At 31.4% G+C, this 25,645-nt stretch overlaps 2 protein-coding genes across 8 annotated transcripts in view; both read right to left on the bottom strand.

Moving 5' to 3' along the window:
• Positions 1-5,287: 5,287 nt before the first annotated feature.
• LOC124538891 (pancreatic lipase-related protein 2-like) lies at positions 5,288-11,717 on the bottom strand. Its single transcript, XM_047116142.1, has 8 exons — positions 11,676-11,717; positions 9,664-9,750; positions 9,342-9,393; positions 7,874-7,978; positions 7,212-7,353; positions 6,474-6,622; positions 5,616-5,830; positions 5,288-5,459 (listed from the first exon to the last, which is right to left on the bottom strand). Exons 1-8 carry the CDS (start codon positions 11,713-11,715, stop codon positions 5,308-5,310), a joined length of 942 nt encoding a protein of 313 aa, XP_046972098.1. The 5' UTR covers positions 11,716-11,717; the 3' UTR covers positions 5,288-5,307.
• Positions 11,718-14,059: 2,342 nt separating this feature from the next.
• Positions 14,060-25,645, bottom strand: part of LOC124539040 (synapse-associated protein of 47 kDa) — a 50,556-nt gene continuing 38,970 nt past the window's right edge. For 4 of the 7 annotated variants that reach the window (XM_047116352.1, XM_047116349.1, XM_047116353.1 and 1 more), the window contains 5 exons: positions 23,156-23,293; positions 21,318-21,457; positions 20,403-20,515; positions 19,646-19,759; positions 14,060-15,645 (listed from right to left, as the gene is read on the bottom strand). In XM_047116352.1, coding sequence (XP_046972308.1) covers positions 15,521-15,645; positions 19,646-19,759; positions 20,403-20,515; positions 21,318-21,457; positions 23,156-23,293 — 630 coding nt within the window. In that variant the 3' untranslated portion in view covers positions 14,060-15,520. Of the gene's footprint in view, positions 15,646-16,284; positions 18,725-19,645; positions 19,760-20,402; positions 20,516-21,317; positions 21,458-23,155; positions 23,294-25,645 lie in introns of those variants that run through there. The other 3 variants (XM_047116355.1, XM_047116354.1, XM_047116356.1) reach the window with 3 other exon arrangements.

Here is a 25,645-nt window from a genome sequence, read left to right on the forward strand (position 1 = left end):
GATTAATACACTATATTGCTGTGTTTCGGTTGAAAGGGTGAGTGGGCCAGTATAATGACGTAACATCTTAAAACACGGTTATATACTCAACTTAGTGACACTATAAATTGTGATTACAGATGCTTATATTACCTAACTAAATCGTTCATTTGTTTTAAAAATACAAAATATTTAATACAAAGTCCTATTTTATACTACCAAATAATTATTACGTATTTATGACATTTGAGATAAATGACATTACGAGATTCAATCTTGATTTATGAACCAATTGTTTATCTGTTTGATTAAACTTTATTATTTTCAAATAGATAATATAATACTTAAAGCTTATTTGTGTTTTAAATAAGCAACCGAATTAATTGTTTATTGTTAAGGTTATGTGTATATAGTTAAATTGTATTAATTTAGGTTATTTGTTATAAAATCTGTTATTAATAAATTGTAAACATCGAAATTGTCTTTTATTTAAAACAAATAACACTACTACGTGCCACGATAAATATGTGAACTGTGGAAGATTATCATTAAAAATGATATTAAATAATCGTTAAGCTGAGATGAAGAGTTTTAGTCATTTTAACTTACAGGCATTGTCCGCACGTTTAGAGAATCGATTCATACAACAAAAAACAACAACAACAGCCTGTAAATTCACTGCTGGGCTAAAGGCCTCCTCTCCCTTTGAGGAGAAGGTTTGGAACATATTCCACCACGCTATTCCAATGCGGGTTGGTGGAATACACATGTGGCAGAATTTCTATGACTATTACTATTTATTATTTGTCACATGCAGGTTTCCTCACGATGTTTTCCTTCACCGCTGAGCACGAGATGAATTATAAAGACAAATTAAGCATATGAATCAGCGGTGCTTGCCTGCGTTTGAACCCGCAATCATCGGTTAAGATGCACGCGTTCTAACCACTGGGCCATCTCGACTCATCATCAATCGATTCATAATCGACCTCTTTTCACTTTTTTATTTTTATTTTTTTTAATGTCGCACTGCCACTTGGCACCTCATTCTTGTTTAGAGACTTACCGTAAAAAGTTTTTAGTTTGGCCGCGGGTGGGTGGGAACAATGTATCTTCGAATGAAGCGACTCATATAATAATGATCGAACTTTACTTCAAGAAGTTCATTTGATCGTATATTTATATGTTCGTCGCTTCATTCGAAGATACAATTAACCAAGTAGTTGTTCAGAGATTGTTATTATAAATTATGTAGTCGTCTCAATAAAATATTCCTATAACAAATAAAAACTTTTATTCTTTACATATACGTTAAATAAACAAAATTATTATTCTAAATTTAATATTAAATTTCTATTATTAATAAACATTACTAATTCCACAAACGTGCGAATGTTCCCTCATCCATTATCGGACGATTATAAAACAAACGACAATGATGATCTGGTCCAGCCTGCTGTCTTTCGAATAGAGTCAATGCAGACTCCTCCTAATGCTGCTGCCAATGTGGAAGCGTGACGTGTACTGTGAGCACTAAACACAGATACGTCAATGCCACTCTCCGATTATTGCTTATTGTTTGAGAAGAAACTTTTTTGTGAAGTTTAATATAGCTCAATAACAGGATCTGTGTTCTCTGGCCGCAACTCTGAAGTTGTTTGCAGGTAGGCTTCTAAAGTTTTGGCAGGGCATATGCGTGGGTTGTCCATAAAATAAGGTAAAAATAGAACAGGCTGGTTCCGATTAATTACTGATGTTTTTATTATGTCAAATATTGTAATCTTTATAACGGAGGGTGTCTTATTGATGTTAGTGACTTTAATAAGTGATAACGTTTGAACTAGAGATGTACATATGGCTAATAAGATTGTCAATTTTTTCGTTAATTTGATTAAATCTAGATCATTATTAGGGTACCGAGTGGAGACAGTGTCAAGTACCAACTTTGGATCCCATGTTGTAGTGTATTTAGGTCGAGGTGGCCTTTGTCTATAAATCGCTTTTAATAAACGCTTAATACGTTCGTCTGATCCGAAATTATTTCTCAGAAGTAATGATAGGGCAGATCGATGATTATTAATAGTACCATATGAGGCACCCTCGTTAAACATTTTGCCTAAAAATGTAATTATTGCTGATAATGGTTCTGCATGAGTACTAATAGAGTATTTTGAAAATGACCACCACAATGTAAGTGACTGAATATTGTTTCATTGTATTGTTTGAAATTGAAGCTAACATTAAATCTAATGCTATCTTAGGAGTTCCTAATCTAACAAATGCTTCCCTGAAAGCTTTGCGGCCCCCAGGGAAAGGCTGCGATGGAGTCGGTGACACGAATTGAAATTTGAACCTAAAAGATCTTTACTAGGTTCGAAAATTATTATATCTGATATAATCATTATATTTAGGAGAGGTAACCACGCTTGTCCAGGCCAATACGGGAATACCAGAATACGCATAGCTTTGTCAGTAATAATTTTCCTCAAACATTTAAGCAAACGGTGGAAATGCATAGAAAAAAATTGGATACCGGTTGATTGTGAACGCGTCGAGTGTCATTGCATCGGGATCTGGTTTCCAAGAAATATATTGGATATATTTTGCATTGACGTGATGCAAATAGATCAACTTGCGGTTTACCAAAGGAATGAACTATCATTGGTATGCCCAAACAGCTAATTTCCATTCAGTATCCACATTAGATTTTCGTGATTCTTGGTCAGCCTCTATATTTTCTTGAGTATTAATATAAGATGCAAATAAAGAAATCTCACGCAATTCGCACCTCTGCCAAATTTCTTTAGCTAATGCATTTAAATGAGGAAATCGAATCCCTCCCATGCGATTTATATAGCATAAGGCAGTTGTATTATCTACCCGTATCAGTATTGAACAATTAGAATGTGATCTAGCAAAACATTTTAATCCTAAGAAAACAGCTATTAGTTCTAAACGATTAATGTGAAAAGATGATTCTTATTCTCTCCATCTTCCATTCACTCGTTTTCCATTACAAAAGGCTCCCCAACCAGTTTTAGAAGCGTCAGTAAATAATTCCAATGCAAAATTCGTATCACATTTTTAAGATGTTTTAGTTGATAATATGTTTTGTTTTCACCAATATAAGTCACTTAAACTAATGTCAGTTAGTTAATTTTAGTTTCAAAATTTACATTTATTTTTAGTGCTAAAAACTTCTGACGTTCGAGAGTTCTGGTAGATATATAACCAACCATATTTGACTGCTGGACAAGCAGCGGTAAGAACTCTGATAAACTGAGATTGCCCGTTGTACAACACTTTTAATGTTCCTTTGGTTTCTTTTGAATTATTTTTTTGAATTTTATCAATTTTGTGTTACTTTCTTTTTTTTTTGTTTTTTGTTTGTGGTGTGCAATAAAGAATAATTCATTCATTCATTCATTCATAATTCTCTGATAGAACATCTTGGCAATAAAATGAATTTATTAACTAAAAGCAAAATTTTATCACGTTTTTCATCTGGTAAATTTAAAGTAATTTCTACAGTGTTATATGCGAAACCTAAAAACTTAGAGAGTTCAAGATTACTTTTATCAAAATTGATAACAAAACCAAGACACTGAAGCAACTTAAGAGTTTTATTAACGTTATCTTGGCATTCTACATACGTATTTCCTATACAAAGTATATCATTAATATATGCAACTGATTTATAACCCTTTTTAACCGACTTCAAAAAAAGGAGGAGGTTCTCAATTCGTCGGGGCCTTTTTTTTATTTACGTTAATAATTCATGACTTCTTGCATTAGCTTTGTGAAAACACTAGGCGCTACTGACAAGCCAAAAGGGTATTGCATTAAATTAGTATATATGGTGGGATTTTTAGTTAGAACTCTTGCATCTTAACCGTCGATTTCGGGTTCAAATCCAGGCAAGCACCCCTATATGGATTTGCTTAATTTGTGTTTTTATCATCTCGTGCTCGGTGGTGAACGAAAACATCGCGAGGAAACCTGCATGTGGCTAATTTCATCAAAATTCTACCACATGTGCATTACACCAACCCGCATTGGAACAGCGTGGTGGAATATGTTCCAAGCCTTATCCTTATTGGGATAGGAGGCTTTAACCGTAAAAAGCAGTGGGAAATTCTACTTAAAACTCTACTTAAAGTACTACTTTAAGTAGAGTTATTATATGTTAGGCGGTATTATAGCTTCTGGATAAACTCATCTGGATCAATTAGGAATTATCTAAAAATAAATACACGAATACACAAACTATCTTTTTATTGTTTAAATTTATGAACCTTGTAATTGTATGGTCGTGACTTCTAATTAACAAAATTAAAAATTACATTAAGCCGGTGACAGACTTTCTATTTCTAATTTTCAAAATTTATTCCGCATTGGAACAGCGTGGTGGAATATTTACCAAAACTCCCAGAATTGGAAAATTTACAGGTTTTTGTTGTTGTTGTTTTATTCATAAAAAATATTAACGTTACTGCATAAATTAAAATAGCAAATACTTATAATAATACAAATAATATAAACTTGGCCTGGCTTACTGTAGGTGGGTAACTTGTTATTTATTCTAACACATCAATTTTGTTGTATTGTGTTGGAATTACATGCACAAGATGTTACCGAGACACTATATAAGATTAAATTAATTACATTAGCTTATAAATAATTATATTGATTGTTCGCTTAAAAACCAACTCCTGCCTCGCCTAAAGCGAAGGGCTCTTTTGATGCTGTACGTAAGTAGAAATTGCCACGTAATCTGAAAGATGATATCAAATATAAATTATTTAAAATAAAATGAATAAGTTCAATAAACGTCAACGTTTGAGATTTTTCGTAAAATATTTGTTAGTAAATTAATCATGCTGGCAATTCTAAAGCTTGTTATGCGGCTTCGTCCACGCCTTATAAGAGTCGGTTTAATTCAGCATGATAAGAGCATTTCATTAACTTTGTTTCTTGATATTTACCCAAAATAAGACTCTCGCAAAACCTCGATTATTACATTATATATTTTTTAAGGAATAGGTTGGCGGACGAGCATATGGGCCACCTGATGGTTAGTGGTCACCATCACCCATAGACAATGATGCTGTAAGAAATAGTAACTATTCCTTACATCGTCAATGTGCCACTAACCTTGGGAACTAAGATGCTATGTCCCTTGTGCCTGTAGTTACACTGGCTCACTCACCCTTCAAACCGGAACACAACAATACTGCATACTGTTGTTTAGCGGTAGATTTGATGAGTGGGTAGTACCTACCCAGGCGGGCTAAATTATTGATAGATTATCAAAAATAGACACAATTCTTACTCCGGTGTAGCGTGAAGACCCATGTGAGCTGTTCCACTGCAGTTCCCTTTGAGAAAGGCATTGTAATTGGCACAATTTGTAGCGACAAAATTGCCACCGATTACTGACTCCGCCCAGTATCGCCATGAACGCCAGTGACTGCAGAAATCTGAAATAATTCAACATCATACATATACAATACATACATTTTCCAAATCCAAGAGTCCCTTCGTGAAAGAGAAGATTAAACAATCAGTAAGCAAACCAAATATCGTATACGCGAAGATCTTTGCCATGAATTTAGATAATTAAAAAGCTAACTCACTTTCAACCGTTAAAATAAGTGTGATAGGCGGACAGCCTGGTTGCGGGGATTTCCCGTCGTTCGGCCAGAAGTCCACGTCTCCTGTGCTGAGCGGAGTCCCGTACTTGCCACCGTCTGTGTGTATGATGTCCACGAACACTGCATCATCGGAACAAATGGGACGGGTATCGATCGGTGGATAGAAACCGGGAAACGCGGGATCTAGACCGGTCAACCTGAAAACGATAACAACTTTTAGTTAATAACTAAATTTATTATGACTAATATTTCATAACAGTTACATGTGATACTATTGATGTATGAAGGCATGGATCATGCAAAGGGGGTAGAAACGCAGTAGGCTCGCTCATTTGTGTGATCGTACTGATAAATATATTTTGACAATTGCCTGAGAGAAATCAAAGAACAGAAATTCAACAAATATACCGAGATATGTGAGTGTGTGTGTACTGTGCAATGGCAAAGGGTCGTAAATAGGCTAACTCCTAATAAAAATATTGAAATAAGAATGTTATGGAAATTTGAATTTTCATTTAATGTGTTCACGTAATGATAAATATATTCATTTATTTGATTCCTAAACTACACGAAATCAGATCCACCAAATGACTCAAACGTTCCAAGCAAATCAATATCAAACTAAACGATCAACGAACATATTCGTCTCATTTTTCTCATCAAAGATGTTTAGCTGATGTCCAGCATGGGTATACTTATTTGCCTTATATGAAAAAATATAGTAAAGATTATTAAATATTATTCGCACAAATTATGCGATAGCGTAAAAACTCTGTCCAAGTGACGATTGCAATTACGATTAAAGAATTCTACTTTAAAAACTCAGTAAAACCTCTTTACCTGAGAAGAGTAAAACCTCTTTTCTTCAAAACTCTCGCCGCAACCGCTGCTACATGGACGCCTGCCGAGTGCCCGACGACATGCAAGCCTTCGATAGACAAGCCATTTTTCAGCAACTTGCCCAAAGCTTTTCCTGACTCTTTTCCTACCTTAAAATATAGGCAATTTGTTTCTTTACCAATGACAACATAGCAGTACAAATTACTAGGATAGTTTTACAAGTTATTTACGTACTTTATGTAAATCTTGCAATCGTTTCAAAATGCAGAATTAAGTTTATTTTAAATCATACCATGTAATTGACATGGAAATTGCCGAAATTATATTCGAATAATGTCCGTTAAAATTGACACGACTCATGTGGGACGTCGCTCAATACAAACACCGGCAATTCCAGTTCTTTGTAATGTTCGTAATGAAAACAACAAAAAAGTTGCATTCAATTACATACAAAATTGGTTTCTGACAAAAGAAAACTAAAAGATGAACCGACAAAAGAAAAACAATTTTTGTCAATTTTTAAGATCTAATGTTATGTAAGTACAAACTAACTTATCATATATCACCGTATAAAATGTGTTTTTTAATTACTTTATACATTTTCTTTGATAAAAAAAGATCGAGCAAAAAATCAATTACGTCTAAGAAAATGATTGATAGACATAGTATAAATCGATAGCCTGGTCTTATTACACATCAAAATACTTTTTTTAACTTATAAATAATAAGTCCACTCACCTTCTTAACATTAAACACAACACTCAAATAGTTTCCGAACGCGAGGTTCCCCCAGTCCAACACCAATATATTGTGATCACCGCGTTTGACATAAGCGTCAATCACGTGCAAAACGCTCGCATCGCTGGCAGTTTCTACGTAACTATAAAATTAAAAAATAATTATATAAATTAAGTTAATTATACATATATAGGCGACATAGGCGAAATCGACACCTACCACAACTAGATACTACTCCTAAAAGTACTAAGGAATGTAAAGATTCATTATATTAATTCATTTATAAATTTATTTTATTGCACTCTTTATTCTCACTCTTATAGTCCAACGGAACAATAGCCCAACAGGATATATATGAGGTGCTTTACGCGCTTTCCAAGGCGCCTGTAACATTGCCAATTTCCTTAATTCTAGATTACTTCTGAGATTTTTTTAAAAGATATAGAACCTTTAGCAGCCCGACCTACTTGTAGTAAAGGTCAGGTCAACCCGAGCTTTGAATTTAGAACCTCAAGAATCTGCCTTGGACAAAATTTACTAATGATTTTTTGTATTTTTATGCTATAATAATTATGTTCTCAAAACTATATGCTTATTCCGACGAATTCATAAAATCTTTTTCATTTCAAAGGCAAGCAAAAAATAATATGAAATTTACTCACCCATGAACATAAAACACTGTCGGTTTCTGAAGGTCAAAGTCAGGATTATCCAAGAGTGATGTTATATTCTCAAAGCCGAATGTAATCTGTTGTCGAATCGAATGACTAAAACACGAGAACAATAAAGTTTTAGTTAATGTTAAACCATATAAAACTATACCAAATTTCGCAGTAGCCTTGAATATAAGATTAAGGCTAGTTTATATGAAGCTAAACATATAGCAAAATATAGCCTCGATATATACATTCATTAATTATAATATTAAAAATGATTTATTGATAAATTAATAATCTCTCCTTTTTTAAAATTTTGAGATGACAACGGCATAAATTAAAAAGTATGTTTGAGTTTAATCTAAGGACGTATCAGTACGATTAAAAATAAATAAAACATCCAGTTATAAAATTAATAGGTCATTGTCAAAGTCATTAAGCAAATTACATAATCTGTAATCTTAATTAATCAGATAAATTAACTTAACATTTTAATAAAGTTAAAGTACAAGGGGATCCGAGTCTCTGTAAAGAACTCGGTATGATCTCAAATGTCAGATCTTTTACATATTGTTAACTATTTTTCGCCCGTTGCTTCACCTATAGCCATTGAACTGTCACATTTCACTTGAATTCTTTGTCGTTTTTAACTTCCGACGCAAAGACGACGGGGTGTTATAAGTTTGACGTGTCTATGTATGGTAAATGTGTATGTGTCTGTCTGTGGCATCGTAGTTCACAAACGAATGATCCGATTTTAATGCGGTTTTTTTTTGTTTGAAAGGAATATCAGTCGAGAATGTTCTTAGCTTTATTTGGTGGAAATCGGTTCAGGTTTTCAAGGTCATCAGGTCGTTTTTTAGGTTAGGTTAGCAAGCATATGTGGGGTCTGACATTTGAAACACTAATGTCTTCTTGAACCACTGAGCTGGTCTGCTGTTAGGGCTCGAAGATAGGAGACGTAACCCTGGACTGCCTTTTAGTAAACCCATCGAGTTTGGGCTCATTGATTTTGTCTTGTTTGGTCAGGGGTTTTTTAAATTTTTTAATTTAATTTATCTTCAAATGGGAACATACGGCATGTATTTAATTTTATGAATTATTTGTCTTTAAAAACGTAGACATATTGTATGAAATACAATAAATGATAAGTAAATACAAACAAAGCAAGTCTACAACGGGAGAGCTTGCTTTTGTTTTAATCGTCTTTTAAATTATATATATCCACATATAATGTTTTTAAATACAAATTATGTAAGTGACTGTTTTTTAATTAATTTTTAATATTAAACTACTTGTAGTTATAGAGCATTTCAGTTGAAATATTTTATTGTGACCGCTTTTTCTCACTAAAAGGGTACACGATGCTTTTATATAAAAATATATCTAGTTCCATCCACTAACACACATTAGAGCAGCTTAGCAGAATAATTTCTAAACGCTATTTACTACTATATAAATTATGTAAACTTACTTAATATAAATAATTCTTGTATCATTTATGTTCGATGTCCGTCCTTCTGGAACTAGAAATAAATGATGAATATTAAAGCAATATACTCAATACATAAATAAGATAGAAGAAGAGATAAATAACTGGAAACATCATCAAAAACTCTTAGGGAAGGATTACACTTGCGCGATGATTAGGTAGTTAATCTGAGAGCAATGAAAATAATAGCAAATTTTCGATAAAAAAAAAGCTGTATAACATGCGCTTTATTAAATAAACAAATAAACTGGTTGTAATCAACAGTCATATTTAAAGAATGTTTTATAAGAAATAAAAATCTTACCCGGCTTAAAGCTTCGCAGTATCTGACGAAAACTATCCTGGGACAAAGGCACGTTTGTGTTCGCCCGGCATTGAATAAGAACGAATACTGCAAAATAAAGTGATGTTAATGGTATACATTTGTTTTAGTTATGGTTCTCTACCAATATTCCAGAGGTTTGCAATTTTAACATCCTCACTGTCAGAGACGGATTTAAAGGTCTGGAGGCCCTGGGGCCACAAAGCAGTGGAGGCCCTAGACCAACAGGAGCGTGGAGATCCTAATAATTATATCATGGATTAATGGATTAGCTTAAACTTTTATTAATTTGAATCAGTTAGTATTTCTCGACTGGTATCGGTAACTTTTAAAATATTAAGTAGTAAGATTATAATAATTTGACTATATTTCAGTATTTGTTAACTCACTGAAAACTTTTGTGGCCCCCACTTATGTGGAGGCCCTAGGGCAGTTGCCCCTGTTGCCCTTCCCTAAATCCGGCCCTGCTCACTGTTAAATACAAAAAAAATCAATCCTTATACGTCTTTTGTTTTAAATAAGCATCTATCTCTATTTACATATATTTTTTGGAAAACCTAATTAAGATTTTAATAATTAAATTAAATCAAATTAAATAAAATATAAAATCATTTTGAACAATACTATATACAATGACCGATACCAGAATATAATAACAATGCAAATACTACGTATCATACTATTTATTACGTAACATTACAAATACGGACTTAATTATGTATCGTTAGATGAGAAAAATAATTTATAGACTCCTAGACTAATGATAAATCCATTTTTACCGTACTTATACTGAATATATTATTGTATTATTTGGAAGACTTTTTTATATAATGTGTCCTAGCTCTACTTATTGTATCAATAGGAAAGGCGTTTCACAGGGGAGCATATTAGGACCGTTTTTGTTCCTTGTATATTTTAATGATCTCCCACCAATATTAAATAGTTCTTGCGTAGTATATACAGAATTCACACTCACTAAATTTAAAAATATAAAAAAAAAAATACGAAAACGACAGAGATAAAGCTGGGATTTAGTTAATAACACCAAGAATAAAAAAACATAATTTTAATCTCATGAAAACTCAGCAGTGGCCGTATTTAAACGCCCGACCTTCGGTAACTATCCACGTGTTGATTTACAAGTTCATCACGGCCCAGAGCCTAAAAATCTATTGTAATATTGTAACAAAACTCAATGATATTACCATATAACACTAACTTACCAAACAGCTATTCAAATATGAAAGCAACGTTAAACACCTTAAACAAATATTAGGGTAACTGAATATTTAATATGATATAGTTCTAGATTATGTGTTAATATTATTACATAAAGTAATTATAAATACGAGACAATTATTGACATAAACAATTGTTACTCACGGAATGATTTCCTGGCCGATACTATGCGATCTTGAATTCTATAAATTATGATTATACTCTATAACCCAAGGTCTTTAATAGCTTTGTAAATCGCGCTTCGAGATTTCAACGAGCAATAGTTACTATTGTTAATAATATAGTATGAACTATTTAATTATTATATAAACGTATGTCCTTACTAAAGTACGTAAAATCACAGCAAATAATTTCGTTAATCTAAATATAAAAAAATATAATTTCAAGAAAAACTGGCTATAGCATCAAAATATTATAAATCAAATTTATAAGAAATGCATCACTAATTTTCATTTACTTATTACTAATCCCATTTTTACTATCCATCTCTTGCCTTTGAAATGAAAATATAGTGACGTCACCCACACGAAAGGGATGATAATCTGTCCACTAACAAGTTGGCACAAGATATAAAGAAAAGTTCGAAATCTTCTTAAATTAGAAGATATGTGAGAAAATTGACAGTAAAACATTTACAGGATGTTATTGTTTTTAAATTAAGTTTTACTTAAACGAACCGTAATTACAAAATTTAAGGATGTCTTTTATATTACTATAGGCTAAAAGTGTAATGAAAAATGTATATACATACATACCTGCTAAGAAAAACACAATATCATAAAATTTCACGTTCATTTTCACAATACATATATTATAATTGTAATTATTTTGTTATGATTAATCAGTTCAACTTTATTCTTATGCTATTTAAAAACAAATTATTTTTATTTTTAATAATTTAAGTAAACGATACAAAACACGTTATGTCCATACAAAATGTAATTAAAAGTGTTATCAAATCATATAATATTATATCTAATAAAAAAAATAAAACAGAGAAATAAAATCGGCGTTACAGTATGATGCCCTTGTAGTTAAAAAAAGACAAATATATATTTCTCAACATCAACCGCTAATGAGCGAGAAACACTTGTCTCGCTTTGGCGGTATTTGCTATGTATATTAGTAATTTTAACATTAAAAATATATTAAGCCTACGTCACCAATCTTAAAAAAATAATGCAAGAAGTTCATTCATGTTTTTTTTATTTTGAATTTCAATTTTATTCTTTAAGCTTGTACACATAATAAGTGAACGTCTACAGGAGTTAAACAAGGTCTTATTAATAAATTATTTCTATACTTATTAAAACATTGCATAAAATGATTTAATTATTTAAAACTAAATTATTATTTAGCAAGAACAGTTTAATATTTTACAAGAAGGAAACTCTTTACCACGGTGTTTTAAGGTCAAGGTCTTTAAATAATCAAAGTTTAGCTGCTAGGGCTGTTTACAATCTAGCAGCTAAAGATTCCCTTTGGGACGTTATAACGAAAAAATATTTGGTCTTGTTAAAATGGTAAATAAAATTCAAAGCTACTGGTTCGGGAAATAGATACCGAGAAAAGCAGACAAGTAACACTTTTCCATCATTTTAATTAAAGAGTATGTCAAAAAAGTACAATTATATTTTTATATATTACCCCTAAGCAAAATACTCTAAGATATATTATGCTGCGGAGCTAAGTCTGAACGGCTGTCAGGAACGGTATATGAACATTCAACGAAGCTGTTAATCTTTATTGAATCCCAGTAAGGCATTAAGCCATTATACATGATCAAAGCAAACGGAATAAATTTTTTTTATTAATTATTAATGAAATAATTTAAACCATCTATTTTTCAGTATCTAAAAATCTGTAAGGTTTCATAATGACAATTCGTCTCGGCATCTGTAAAAAGTAATGCGATATCTTCAGAAAATCTTTCAATACCATAAATATCTTTAATATAACAAGGAAATTCACTTTTATACTACTAAAATAGAAAAGGACCCAAATGATATCCTTGTAGAACACCTTTTCTAAGTAAATATCCAGAAGACTTAATTCCATTAATTAGTATAAAGCAATACATGCGATACACAATCAAATGGCTTTTACTTCTTTGGAGTTAGGAGTTTGTCTCCCCTGATCATCTTCCTCGAAGAATACCGGGAAGAAGATGCTCCTTCATTCCACCACCAGACATAAGATGGTTCTCTGTTACAGCCCCGCGTAGGCGAGCCAACCGACTGGACGTCAGGCAAGCAAGGTGTGTAGGTAAATAACCCAGTTATAATCACTAGGACGCTCGGCTGTACTTTTTATGTCCAAACGAGTGACTACTGAGTTTGTTACCGGCTCTTCTCGATGGAGCCTATATTTAGAAAATACATTGATTTATATAATTAAATAACTAGTTACTACATTAGATTAGATTTTTATCTAAACGAAATATCATTGCAATTTGATCAGACCATGATCGAACCTTGCCAGTGTTCTACAGAAGACTGCATAAGGCTACTCTAGGTCGGATCGTACATGCATACTAATTAGGCGACCCATCAGCGGCACTAGGGTAGTCGTTCAAAGCCGGTCGATGTTTTTACAAACAAAGACAAATAAAAACACATGGACATTTTCATTTTTTATACTGTTTAATTAGGAAGGTCAATTGTGTTTAATAATCTAAAAAAACAGTATGAATAGTGGAACCTTTTTTGTCACAACCCTGACAAAAAAAGGGTTCAAGAAATACTATATAATCATGTTTATATCTAAATCGTAATCAATGGAAAATTAAATACATGATTTGTATTCTGGGTTGTATTATTATATCGTGTGATGTTATTTCGTTTTAACGTTCCTTAACCCACTACGTGGATCTACTTCATTTCAAGGATTGGTATATTCAATGTGTGTGTCAAAAACATCATCAGAATTTTCCATGGTGTTTTCTGTCACCGCTAACACGAGATGAATTACATAAATACATGAACAGTAAATGGTGACGCCCTTATTTGAAATTGAAATCTTTGAAATAAATCCCACATCTATCCGTTGCGTTAACTCAAAAATCAATTTCATTTGATTCATTCCAGTCATTAAAGCTCGTCGATTATGTTATTTATATTAAAGTAAGAAAAAAATCATAAACTTGACAAATATTTTATTTCACATTTACACACACATTTAAGGAATGTTTATAAACAATAGAGTCTTACTTACTATAACAATATATTATGCTCAGAATTACTCTAAGAAAATTTGAAGGAAATACCAACATAAAACTTTTATGCTAAAAATAAATTAACTAAAATTTGCATAATCTGTGCTCAACTTTGACAACTAAAAATCACCATAATAAACGGTTTTAAAAAAAAAGAAGAAAATTATGTGAATAAAAAAACTTTTTTAATTTTTTAATACTAGAGATTGGTGTAGAAAATGTTTTTCATAAAAATAAAAATTAATCAATATTGCTAGAAAATTCTATTGATATAAATTACAGTAAGCGAAGTGGTATTATTATTAATAAAATTGTTAATAGAGACCAAACTTTTTCAAGACTATGCTACTGTAACAGTAAGCTAAAAACGATCTTTTAATTTATTGTATTCATTTTTTTTTAATTTTATTATTAGTATATGAAACACGTAGAATTCAAGCAGAAATATCAAGTATTCATAAGTAGTTTTTATATTAAATTTGATTACAATACCTAATATACCTTATTTCCTTAACAATAAATTTTATATTGCGTTGTTTTTATAATCAATTTTATTGTAATAAGTGAAAAGTGTTAATTACATATAATATCAAAACGAGTTATTTAAACTGTAAACAAATATTCTACAAATGCAACCTTTCTTAGCTTCCCTATAAAAAGTTTTTATATTAATAAACTATTATAAATTTTTAATCTGTTACATAGTTTAAATATGGAACTAAATTTTGGATTTATATATTTATATTTTACATTATCATATATGGATGCTACAACGTTTCAAACGCAAATTTAATCCTCAATAATAAAACATAATATTTACAAACTTACAAACAATTGACGCATTAATTACATTTTATAAAACAATAAAAACAAAATAATTTTAGTGTGATGACGTCAAACTTTAGAAACAACTATATATGACTACTTGGAATCAGGGATGTTATAGATATGTCATTTTGGATCTACATGGAGACGGATACATAAATAAATTTTTACCGGTTACAAATACGGTTACGGATACAAAATAATTTTTAATTATCCGATTGTTTCGGAAAAATCATAAAAAAAATAAAAGATTTTAATTTGACTTTTATTTGTAGGCTATTATTAAATAGGTTATAAGAGAATAACAAAAACAAAATAATCAGAGTTTTATTTTTTATCTGTTTCAGTTACGGATACACTTTTAATTTCGGATTTACGATAGTTTCAGTTATGGTTACGAAAATCCATAACACCCTGGTATAAATTAATACCATAAAATTGTAAACTTTGCAAATATTGATAAACTATTACACAAGCCTTAACCTTATGACTTTACAGTCAAGTTTAAGTGAAAGTTAATTGAGTTCTCTGGTATTCTGTTATTTCCGAATGTATTATAAATTATTTAAGGTCGACGTCATCCCCGAGTAGGTCTTCGCATTCCTTTTCCCATTTATCATCGTTTGTCTTCTCAGCGACCACTTCGTACTCATTCAACTCAGCTTCCAACTCCTTCTCCCATTGTTCTGAAATATTTAAACATAATTTGTAAATGTGGTTTTAAACGCGTCACCTTTTCGATGCAATATGTGGTTGCAATAGTGCTAGTAACAGTAATAGTGTGCATCAAAATAGCAAATCTTGTTAGCCAGTACTCATGGCACATTTTTTCTTTGACAGTTGAGTGTTGCCAGAAAATCGACCCAAAATCAATATTATGCTTATGTACATTTAATTTAAGTAGAACCCATAGATCGTTGTTATTTTATTAATTTATTATTATATTATATTTATATTTTATTATTTTATTATATAATAAACTCGTTGCTTGTCGAAAAAATACATATATGAAAAACAGATATAAAATTCCTGAAAATATTTCACAGGTATTTTTTCTAGTGGCAACCCTATACGTTAGAATATTGCAACCACATATTTCAGTATTATTTTTTAAGAAACATATTGGTACCTTTAAGTGCAGAGCTATTTTGTCGTCTCAATCTTTCCTTATTCTTATTATTTTTAAATCTCAGCAAATTGTATATTTATATGAGTTTAGATTATCAGAAAATTACAAATAAATTACTGTTTATATATTTTTAGCTAACATATAAGATAGAGGGACCTATTATAGTATCGTGTGATATAAAATAATAAGGCCAATATTATTTTAGAATAATATAATTATTTCAATTCATAATAACTAACTATAAATGCCATTAATATCTATAATGTTATAATTTCACTAAACATTTCTTAATTATTGACGATTGAAAGTGTTACGCCTATGTCGTCACTATTATATGCGGGGTTTATCAGCTGAATTGCTAATATATTCATTATTTAAAAAAAAAAATACTGGAATAAGGACAGGAAGCATCGAATGAGGATTTACCTAAACATCTACGTCTTCCACAGATAAAATATCGGGAATATTCGAAATTTGAAATTATACATTCTATATCGTTGCAAAAATATTTTAAAAAACACACAAGCCTCGTCGATTATTAAAACGCCGAGACTTAAGAGTGCTTATTACTTTTTGAGCATTTCAAAATGATTTGGTGTCTACATTATCACTTGCTATTAAAAAAAACTTCAATATTCTCTAAAAAGGTACATCGAAAGATAGACATTTTTTTTGTTAGTCAGTATTATTTTTTTTAAGACACCGAATTTTTAAATATCGAAACAATTTAACCATCAATTATTGCTACGAACGTGTCAGCTAAAGAGAACGAAGAAGATAAGCCGGCTAGGGTAAATAGGCCTGCCATTATCACCTGTCATCGTTTAATTACATTACCATCTTAATTGTATCAACTAAATCTACACAACATTATAAACACTTGGATTATTAGACATATAATGGAGTCCTAAATTGTAAATAATTATAAAAGAAGTGATTCGTGTTGTCAGATGCGATCGGGAGCGCGGCTGCGACGGCAGTTGGTGAGTTAATTGACGGTCACCGTTGTGATATGTGACGGCTATCATGTATTGAAACATTTCTTTATAAATTTTGATCATCGTTGAAGTCTTATTTGAACTATCTGATACCTTCCAGAAATGTCTACCTTCATTTATTTAAATTTTACTTTGATTATTTCCACCTTCACTATTTTTTTTAAAGTTGAAATATTTGCTTTCAATCAAAATACAAATACATTTCCATATAATTTCCTTTAGTAACATCGTTTAAGTAAGAATTAAAAAATCATATTTTCTGTTATAATATTATAAATGGAAATTATTTTTAAAGTATACTCAAGTCATATCAATTTATCTATAATTGCCATCATACTATTTTTTCTTTACCATAAAGATTAATAACTCAAATTCAAAAAAGACACCAACAATTCTAGGATATCATTTCCTAACATTAACGGCGATAAAATTCTGACAACACATCATGAAGGAAATAGTTTCAACATTGCTACGTTAAAAAAATAAAAATTAAAAAAAAAAACAAATTACCATTAGCCTTGAAATAATTCAAACCAACTTTGAGTAATACGACAACAAGTACAAATAAAAAATAATCAAAAAGCACGCTTAAGCGGAGGGCGTAAAGTTCAAAATCTTAGTAGCAATGTTAAAACCACTTATAACAATTCGTAGCTACAGAACAGTGTTATGTGAAGTTATTTTTATATGATCTTAATTACTTATGCATATACATAACATTCAGTTTACATTGAATTACTTTCCATAGAGAATAATTTTAACACTATATATTTAGAGTCACTTTGAAAAATAAACGTTCGCTACTGAAATGACATCGTTATATATAAATATCTATCCTGTCACACAGATTAATGATACAACAGAGGCTAACTCTCATTTTAAGAACATTATGAAAATAGCTATCACTGTAAAGCTACAGGAGTAAGATATTTAAAAAATAAAACTCGTCATATATATATATACATGTAGCTTGATATTATATAGGATAAAAGTTATATATTGTCATGTAACATCCAATTATATAAGTTAAACGACACACGATATAACAACAAGAATGTGGATATGATAGTATAGCTCATAAACTTTAAATTTATAAAATAAAACAGTAGGCCACGAGACGCATAAATTTTATACATATATATTATATATAAAACTTTAAAACAATATATTAATATAAAGAGATCAACAGTGACACTTGAATTGATAACGCCATTGCGGTCCGCCATATTAGTTTTGGTGACGTCACATGCTTTTAACGAAACCGGTTATAACTGGTTTCTTTAATTTCTGGTTTTACATAGTTGATAATAGTGTTGTAGTAGAATGGCGTTAAAATTTCATCGATTTAATACTATCATGGCATTACCTTATCAAGATCAAAACAATTCGTTAAAGGGAATTATATAATTAATGCAAGCATCTATTATCGGAGAGCTTCGAATACCATCCAAAGAAATAAACTCATATTATTAAATTAATATCAAATGACGTCAACAGTGATTCCGTTAAATGTTTTATTGATGCTGTGTTATAAATGTCAAGCTATCGTTTCAAACGGATAGTATGTAGAAGCGACCGAGGTGTTATAAGTATACGAATAGTGATACGATGCTCCTTGGTGTCCGTGCCTGGCTTAAGCTGCATTCCGAAAACGAAAGAAATACATTAACACAATCCATATAAACATTTTATTTTTTTCAAACTAATCAAAGTAGATATAATTGGGATATCGTTTAAACTGTATTTATAATCTATGCATATTATAAAATTGGACTATCTCTTTGTAATATTAGAATATACTGTACAATTTTTGTCAGTCTGTTTGATCCAGCTGATCTCTGGAACGACTGGACTGATTTTGACGGTACTTTCACTGACAGATAGCTGATCTAAAAAGAGTTGCTAAGGCTCCTTTTTTAGAATTTTAGAATTCTACATAATATAATAATAAAGTCACTCTGCTATGTAAATTTTATTATATGCATAGATAATATAATCTGCGAACTAATCAATAATTTTAAAAAATTCAAACACGCACGAAGTCGGGGCCACAGCTAGTCATTTCATAAACGTCATTATATAACGAGTGCGTAGAAGAAATGCATGCTTCAAAAAAGCAACATGTATTCCTCAAAGTTGGTTCAGTGAAATAAAAGTAATATTAATTCGTATATAATTAGTAATGATTTTCGACAACACAATGGATACTAATAAACGAAACAAATGATAAGACAAAATAACTCTGGACGTAAAAATACACAAAGAATAATCAATACCCGTACTACGAACGCGTCTTATCACGTTTGCTCTACGGTGAAAAATGTATGGAGACGCCGCTTCTCAAAACATCCGCTAGGGGCGCTGTTCGTTATAATTCCACAATTCGTTAACTAAACGTGATAAATCGCGTTTAAGACGAGGTAGGAACTAAAAAAAGCTTTACTATGAAAGTAAACATAATAGGAAATTAGTATTGTTAATAAGAAAATGTACTGCAATTTTGGTATGATTATTATTATTGAGATTTGTTTAGTCTGTAGAATCATCACAGCTCCTTACCATCGGTATTTTCTCTATCGACTTTTAGAGATTTTATTCGTTTCTTCGCATCGGCTATTGTATCTTGCGACGCTTTCTCTTTAGATATCAGATTTTCGCTGGCCGATTTATCATCTGGGAGGTTCGGGGAAAACAAATGCGGTGAAAAAATAAAAAACAAAACAAAAAATATGAAATTTAACAATGATTTTACAAATAAAAAATAAAATAAAATCGTAACCAAAACATCTAGCGATGGATATAAATAACACTAGCGTCATAAATTCTATGCTCTCATATCTGGTGTGACCTATTTCGTATATTCATACAATGAATTAATTAACTTAGTTACGTCTCGTTTCCAAATACAACTTCACCCACGTGAGTGGAAGGAGGGGTGTCAGGTGTTCATATGTGAATTCGTAACAAACTCACTTTCACAATATATATTACTTAGGATAAATCATCTACAGTATTATTATTAGTCATTTAAGACTCTTTTTTGAAACAGTCATGTCTTTCATCAGAATAAATATGAACTCATAATAATAATTTAGTTGTGAGTTCAATGCGATCTTATGTAACCTTTATCATCAAGAAATGATCAAGCAACATAAACCAAACTAACATACATATAATACAAACACTCCTTGACGATAATTTCGAATTTACATATGGAAATGTTGAGTGGAAAATGTCTGATAAAACATTCCAACTCTTTTGTAAAGAAATTCAACCAAACTTCAAACAAGGACCTTATCGTAATGGATCAACTGACCTTGGGAATCCTCAGCGCTGGACTGGCGTCCGCCAGCAGCGTCGGCCTCGTTGGCTTGGCAGATGAGCGACACGCGGTAGAAGTAGTTCCGCCAGAAGTTCTCCTCCGTGATACTGAAGACAAACATATGAACGATTATGATTTCTTCATACAATTTCAAAACATTCGGAATTCAATCACGATAAAACTAGCATTAATGCAACAGAATTCTATGGAAACGACCATAATACTATGAGATTATCATAAAATTTTCTCTACTAAATTAAACGCAGGCCGACTAACAAATGATTTTACTAATGGTCACCAACGCCCATAGATACCACAGACCTGCAGTAAATATTAGATTTTTCTTGTAAAATCAATTCGTCACTAAGATTGTATGTTCCTTGTGTTCATAGTTTTACTAATTCATTCTCAAAATAAGAACTAGATCAGTTGTAAAATTTCAAATATAATATGTAATGGACGCTTGAGTGCTAAAAGTATAAAATCTAGACTTTTAGAGGATTGCACACCTGACCAGACTAAATTGATCGCGTCTTAACCGTTTCAAATAAATATTTAATTCTACTATATTTATGAGTTTATTTTGAGGCTTCTTAGGATTGAGATGTGTTGCATGTTTATTTAAAAACCAATAGCAGAACTTACAAATTTGCTTTGTACAAACTCGTTTGGGTCGGTACCAAGATTTATCAGATATTCTTCCGATAAAGAGCAATACTTAGTATTACTTTGTACCGGTTTGAAGTGTCAACTAACTACTAACCTTGTAACAGACAAGGCATATAACATCTCAGATCCAATAGGTGTACGTGCATTGGTGATGTAAGGAACATACCATTAAGTAAAACGTACCAATTTAATGATGTGTCCGCTTCTATATCGTATAAAGACTATGTAACACAAACTTACACTTTGGGTACCAGATCGAAGCGCATCGTAGAGAGGTTAGGATCTTCGTTCATGATGGAAACAGCCACTGGGTACATCTTGTTGTAATCGAAGTCGAATTCAACGCCCGCCGGCGGTGCACGGACGAAGTTCCTTCGGTCCTAAAGACAAGATCAATTTAGATCACTTCAATATATTGAACAATAATCTCACCCTTGAATACATAACACTGCGGAAATAAATCCTGTATCGAATATTATTATTTGAAGCGTTATCGAAGTATCCTGACCAATTTCAAAATGATTGGTCTGACTATATCTTATATTTTTGTAAACAACTCTTTTACAGTGTTTCTACTGGCAATTAGCGACAATCATACTGATATTTTCTTCTTTATAAGGGCAACAAACAATTTGAGATAAAATAAATTAAATAGAACCATAAAGTCAGATTATAGACCAATCACGTTTCCATATTAAAAACGATGGAGCTTGCACGTTTAAGCTGAAAAGATGAAAAGTGCTTATTCAATTTTATGGAAAAACTTTAACACATTGTTATTGATATAAAGTTACATTCGAAGACCCGTTATAATGTAATGATTTAAACCAAATTGCTACAAAACACGCAATATGGACTCTCTCCGTATAAATCGCTTACGGCAGATGTATGACACCTTAAACCAAGCTTCTACAGGAGAAGACAAATCGAAAAACCTATGATAATATCTCAAAAACGTTTCAACTAGCAAAAATAAAGTAAGAATTCTCAGACTTTAAATTTTAAACTCTTAATATACTTACTCTAAATATACTCCAGTAATTTTCTAGTGTCTTTACTGTATTTATTGCCCATGTATTATTTACAAAAACCTTTGTCTCAAATTATCCTACCTTTTTAAAAATAACCGCATCAAAATCCGTTAGTAACTTTAAAGATCTAAGCATACATATGGAGAGACAGCGGTAAGCGACTTTGTTTTATATTATGTAATAATGATGAAATATCAAATCATACTATATGTATTATATATATTATATATTCATTAAAATAGTCAATTTACTCTATGATTCTAAAGACACAAATAACAATCTTTTTTTAAATCTATAGTTGACAAGACCACGATACGATACCTCACTAAAAATGACGATAGAAAAAAAAATGGAACAATACAAAAACCCTACCGCTCGTTCGGTTGAGTTGACTTCGCTCATTATGAACCGGGCACATCTCGCTAATGAACAATTTAAGCGAACCTCATCCAAAACCTCAAAGTCAACTCTACGTAACAGTGCTGACTCTACGCATGCTGTGCACCGCTGACATATCCAAAAAAAAATGAACGCATCATAACATGCAATTATAATATGAAACGATAAACCTAACATTTAGAATGGTAATAACTAATATGAAAAAAAAAATCGTGAGTGCTTCGGTTGTAGTAAATAAAAGACAAAATTAAATAATCTTTGACAATAATTAAATGACAAGAAATAAAATTCCGTGGGAATTAAAACACCAAACACAATATACCTACGTCTAAATAATGTTATATCAAAACGCTTTTTTCCTTTCATGACCATTTCTGCCTATTCACTCTGCTTTGAGCCACATAAAAGAATTGCGTTCTAAAACTTCGCTCCGAAAATACTTCTTGTATATACGTTACACATAAATATGTGGAATACACGTATTCGTATTTGAGATAGTCAGAATACGGCACTAGAGCTCTAGAGAAGAACGTAAGCAATAAAAGCACAAGTTTTCAGTCAACTTTTAGTATCGTAATTCTACCTCCCTGAAAGTGCCACACAAGATATTGTATTAGAAGAATTAAGAATTTCAATCAATAGACTTACGGTAGAAAGAGAAAGACACTCTTCCTTGAGTGCAGCCTCGTTGGGTGCTCCGACCCATGGTGGGGCGGCGGCGCCACCGCGACCTTCCTGCCCTTTGATGAAAGCATCTTGCTCGCGGTTGAATTCACCGAGGATGCTCTGTTGACAATATATTCACATTAAATCAATAAAATCAAAAAAAAAAAATAATAAACGATAAAATAACATTAAAATATTTTTAATTAAATACTTCTTGGTGTATTATTTTACTTAAAAACAATAATAGTATTAATGTTTGTATATCGCATTCAAAATTTAAATTAACTTTATTTTTAATTACTCCTTATTGATGCTATAACATCCACCCGGCCAGGACACGACAATTAAGAGACTAAAGCATGGTTTTGTAATTATAAATTAAGTTACGTTTACACACAAAATGTTTATTTAAATAATAAGATATAACCCAATTTTGTTTTATATTACATTCGATTGTGTCTAGAACATCTCATATTATAAATAGCCTAAGGCAATTGAGAACACAAATAAGAGGATCTTCGGTAATAATTCAAGAACATTCGAGGAGAAGACAAACAATTGACATTTATAAGACTTCATTTTCCGCAAAATGTCTTTATATTTTTATGAATAGCTTTTTCCCATTTATATTCGTTTATTTGTAAATCCTATTATTTACCTCTGTCATATTATATCTCTAATCATATTACATTTATAAAACAAATAAGAACTAGCGCGCACTGGTAACTTTTGTCACGGTGACTGTTTCGTCACACTTGTCGAGTCCATGAATATGTATGAAAGTGCGGGCACGTTACGACGTGACAATTGGGTGACATTTGTGTCTGCATCTGTACATATTCACGGATTTGACAAGAGTGACGAAACAGTCACCGTGACAAAAGTTACCAGTGCGCGCTAGTTCTAATAATGCGTATTTATTTTTAAAACTGACAGACAGAATTTCCGAGATTAGAAGCACAACATGGTTATCACATAAATCGTATCCTTTGAACCGTGTATCCCGGATATATATATATAAGGATGTATTTTCCAAGAGAGATTATATTTACTATCGACCCCCACCGAACTATACTTGCTAATGTTTCTCGTACATCTTTGCTTAATGTCTGGTAATCCCTTGATATATTATTTACAGTAACATAGTTTGTATATTTGACATGTAATTATAATAAATTTAATAGTATTTATTTTAAGCAGATTTTTCAGTGCTTATTCTTAGATACAACTGCTATTGTTTTTTCTTTAAACAATGCAAAATCAATGTTCCAATTTAAGGAATTCCTAATATTCGTATTTACGCCTTCGATTGCACTTAAAGCTGGGGACAGCAATAGTCCAAAAGATCAGAATCGAACCCACGACTTTTTATAACGCTACACGGCCCGTAAATCGTTACGTATAGAAGCCGCATTTCAGTGTTATTAAAATAAACCGCATACAAAAATCTTATATATTGCTACATACTATATAATATCAATGAATGATTATGATTAATATGAAGATATATTTGTTTGAAAATTATCCTTTCATCGCACTCACAGAAAATAAAATATGTATCAAATAGAAATTCTTAAAAATATATACAGTCTAATCTAAACCCATTAACACGAGCGTACAACTCTAAAAACAAAACAATTACCAGACACAAGACCAAATTACATTCATACTAATATAATAACGGGGTAAAATTTGTTTGTTTGTATAATTGTATCTCTGGAACTAACGATCCAATTTTATTTTTTCTCGAAAAAAGCTACGTTTGTCCTAAGTATTACAAGGTATGTTATATGTACATAATATCAATTCTTCTATACCAATATTATTAAGAGGAAAACTTTGTTTGTTTGTAATGAATAAACTCAAAAACTACTGGACCGATATAAACAACTCTTTCAATATTTGAAAGCTACATTATCCACGAGTAACATAGGCTAAATTTTATTTTGGAAAAATAGGGTCCGAAATCTACGCGGACGAAATCGCGGGCAGAAGCTAGTTATTAATAAATTGAAACCGCGTCAAACCGGGGCGGGTCACAAATTATCAATAAAAAATCAATAGTATCATTATTTATCGAACCATACACATTGACGGTGTGTATGGTTAGATAAACAGTTACACATCCAATAGCTACAGGAATGATACGTCATCCGTCTTTTGTTCATCTACCGCTACGCTCCTGATAAACGGGTGACAAAGATGGATGTGTTTCAAAGTTCACAGGGGACCAATGGTATCACGTATCGCAGAGGTCATTAACCGTGCACTGAAAATATATCAATAATAATTGAATTCGTTTACGTTACATTGTTTTATTACACGAACTTTGACGTTCAGTCGGTACAAATATGTTGCAGCGTTTTAAGCTACTTGTAAGCCTTCGCAATGCGTTTTCGCTAAAAGAATCGGTAATTTCTTTCTATGTGACTAGTAAGGTGGAACAATTATTCTCTCTTGTGACGAGGTGGT

This window comes from Vanessa cardui, chromosome 21, assembly GCF_905220365.1.
Source record: "Vanessa cardui chromosome 21, ilVanCard2.1, whole genome shotgun sequence".
Taxonomy (NCBI): domain Eukaryota; kingdom Metazoa; phylum Arthropoda; class Insecta; order Lepidoptera; family Nymphalidae; genus Vanessa; species Vanessa cardui.

What these genes read in the sequence shown, in the direction of transcription:
- LOC124538891 (XM_047116142.1), bottom strand. Translation starts at nt 11,715, where the DNA reads ATGAACGTGAAATTTTATGATATTGTGTTTTTCTTAGCAG. An exon ending in TATTGTGTTTTTCTTAGCAG is followed by an intron (nt 9,751 to 11,675) that starts GTATGTATGTAT and finishes TTTATTTTGCAG; the next exon opens with TATTCGTTCTTATTCAATGC. An exon ending in ACTGCGAAGCTTTAAGCCGG is followed by an intron (nt 9,394 to 9,663) that starts GTAAGATTTTTA and finishes ATTTATTTCTAG; the next exon opens with TTCCAGAAGGACGGACATCG.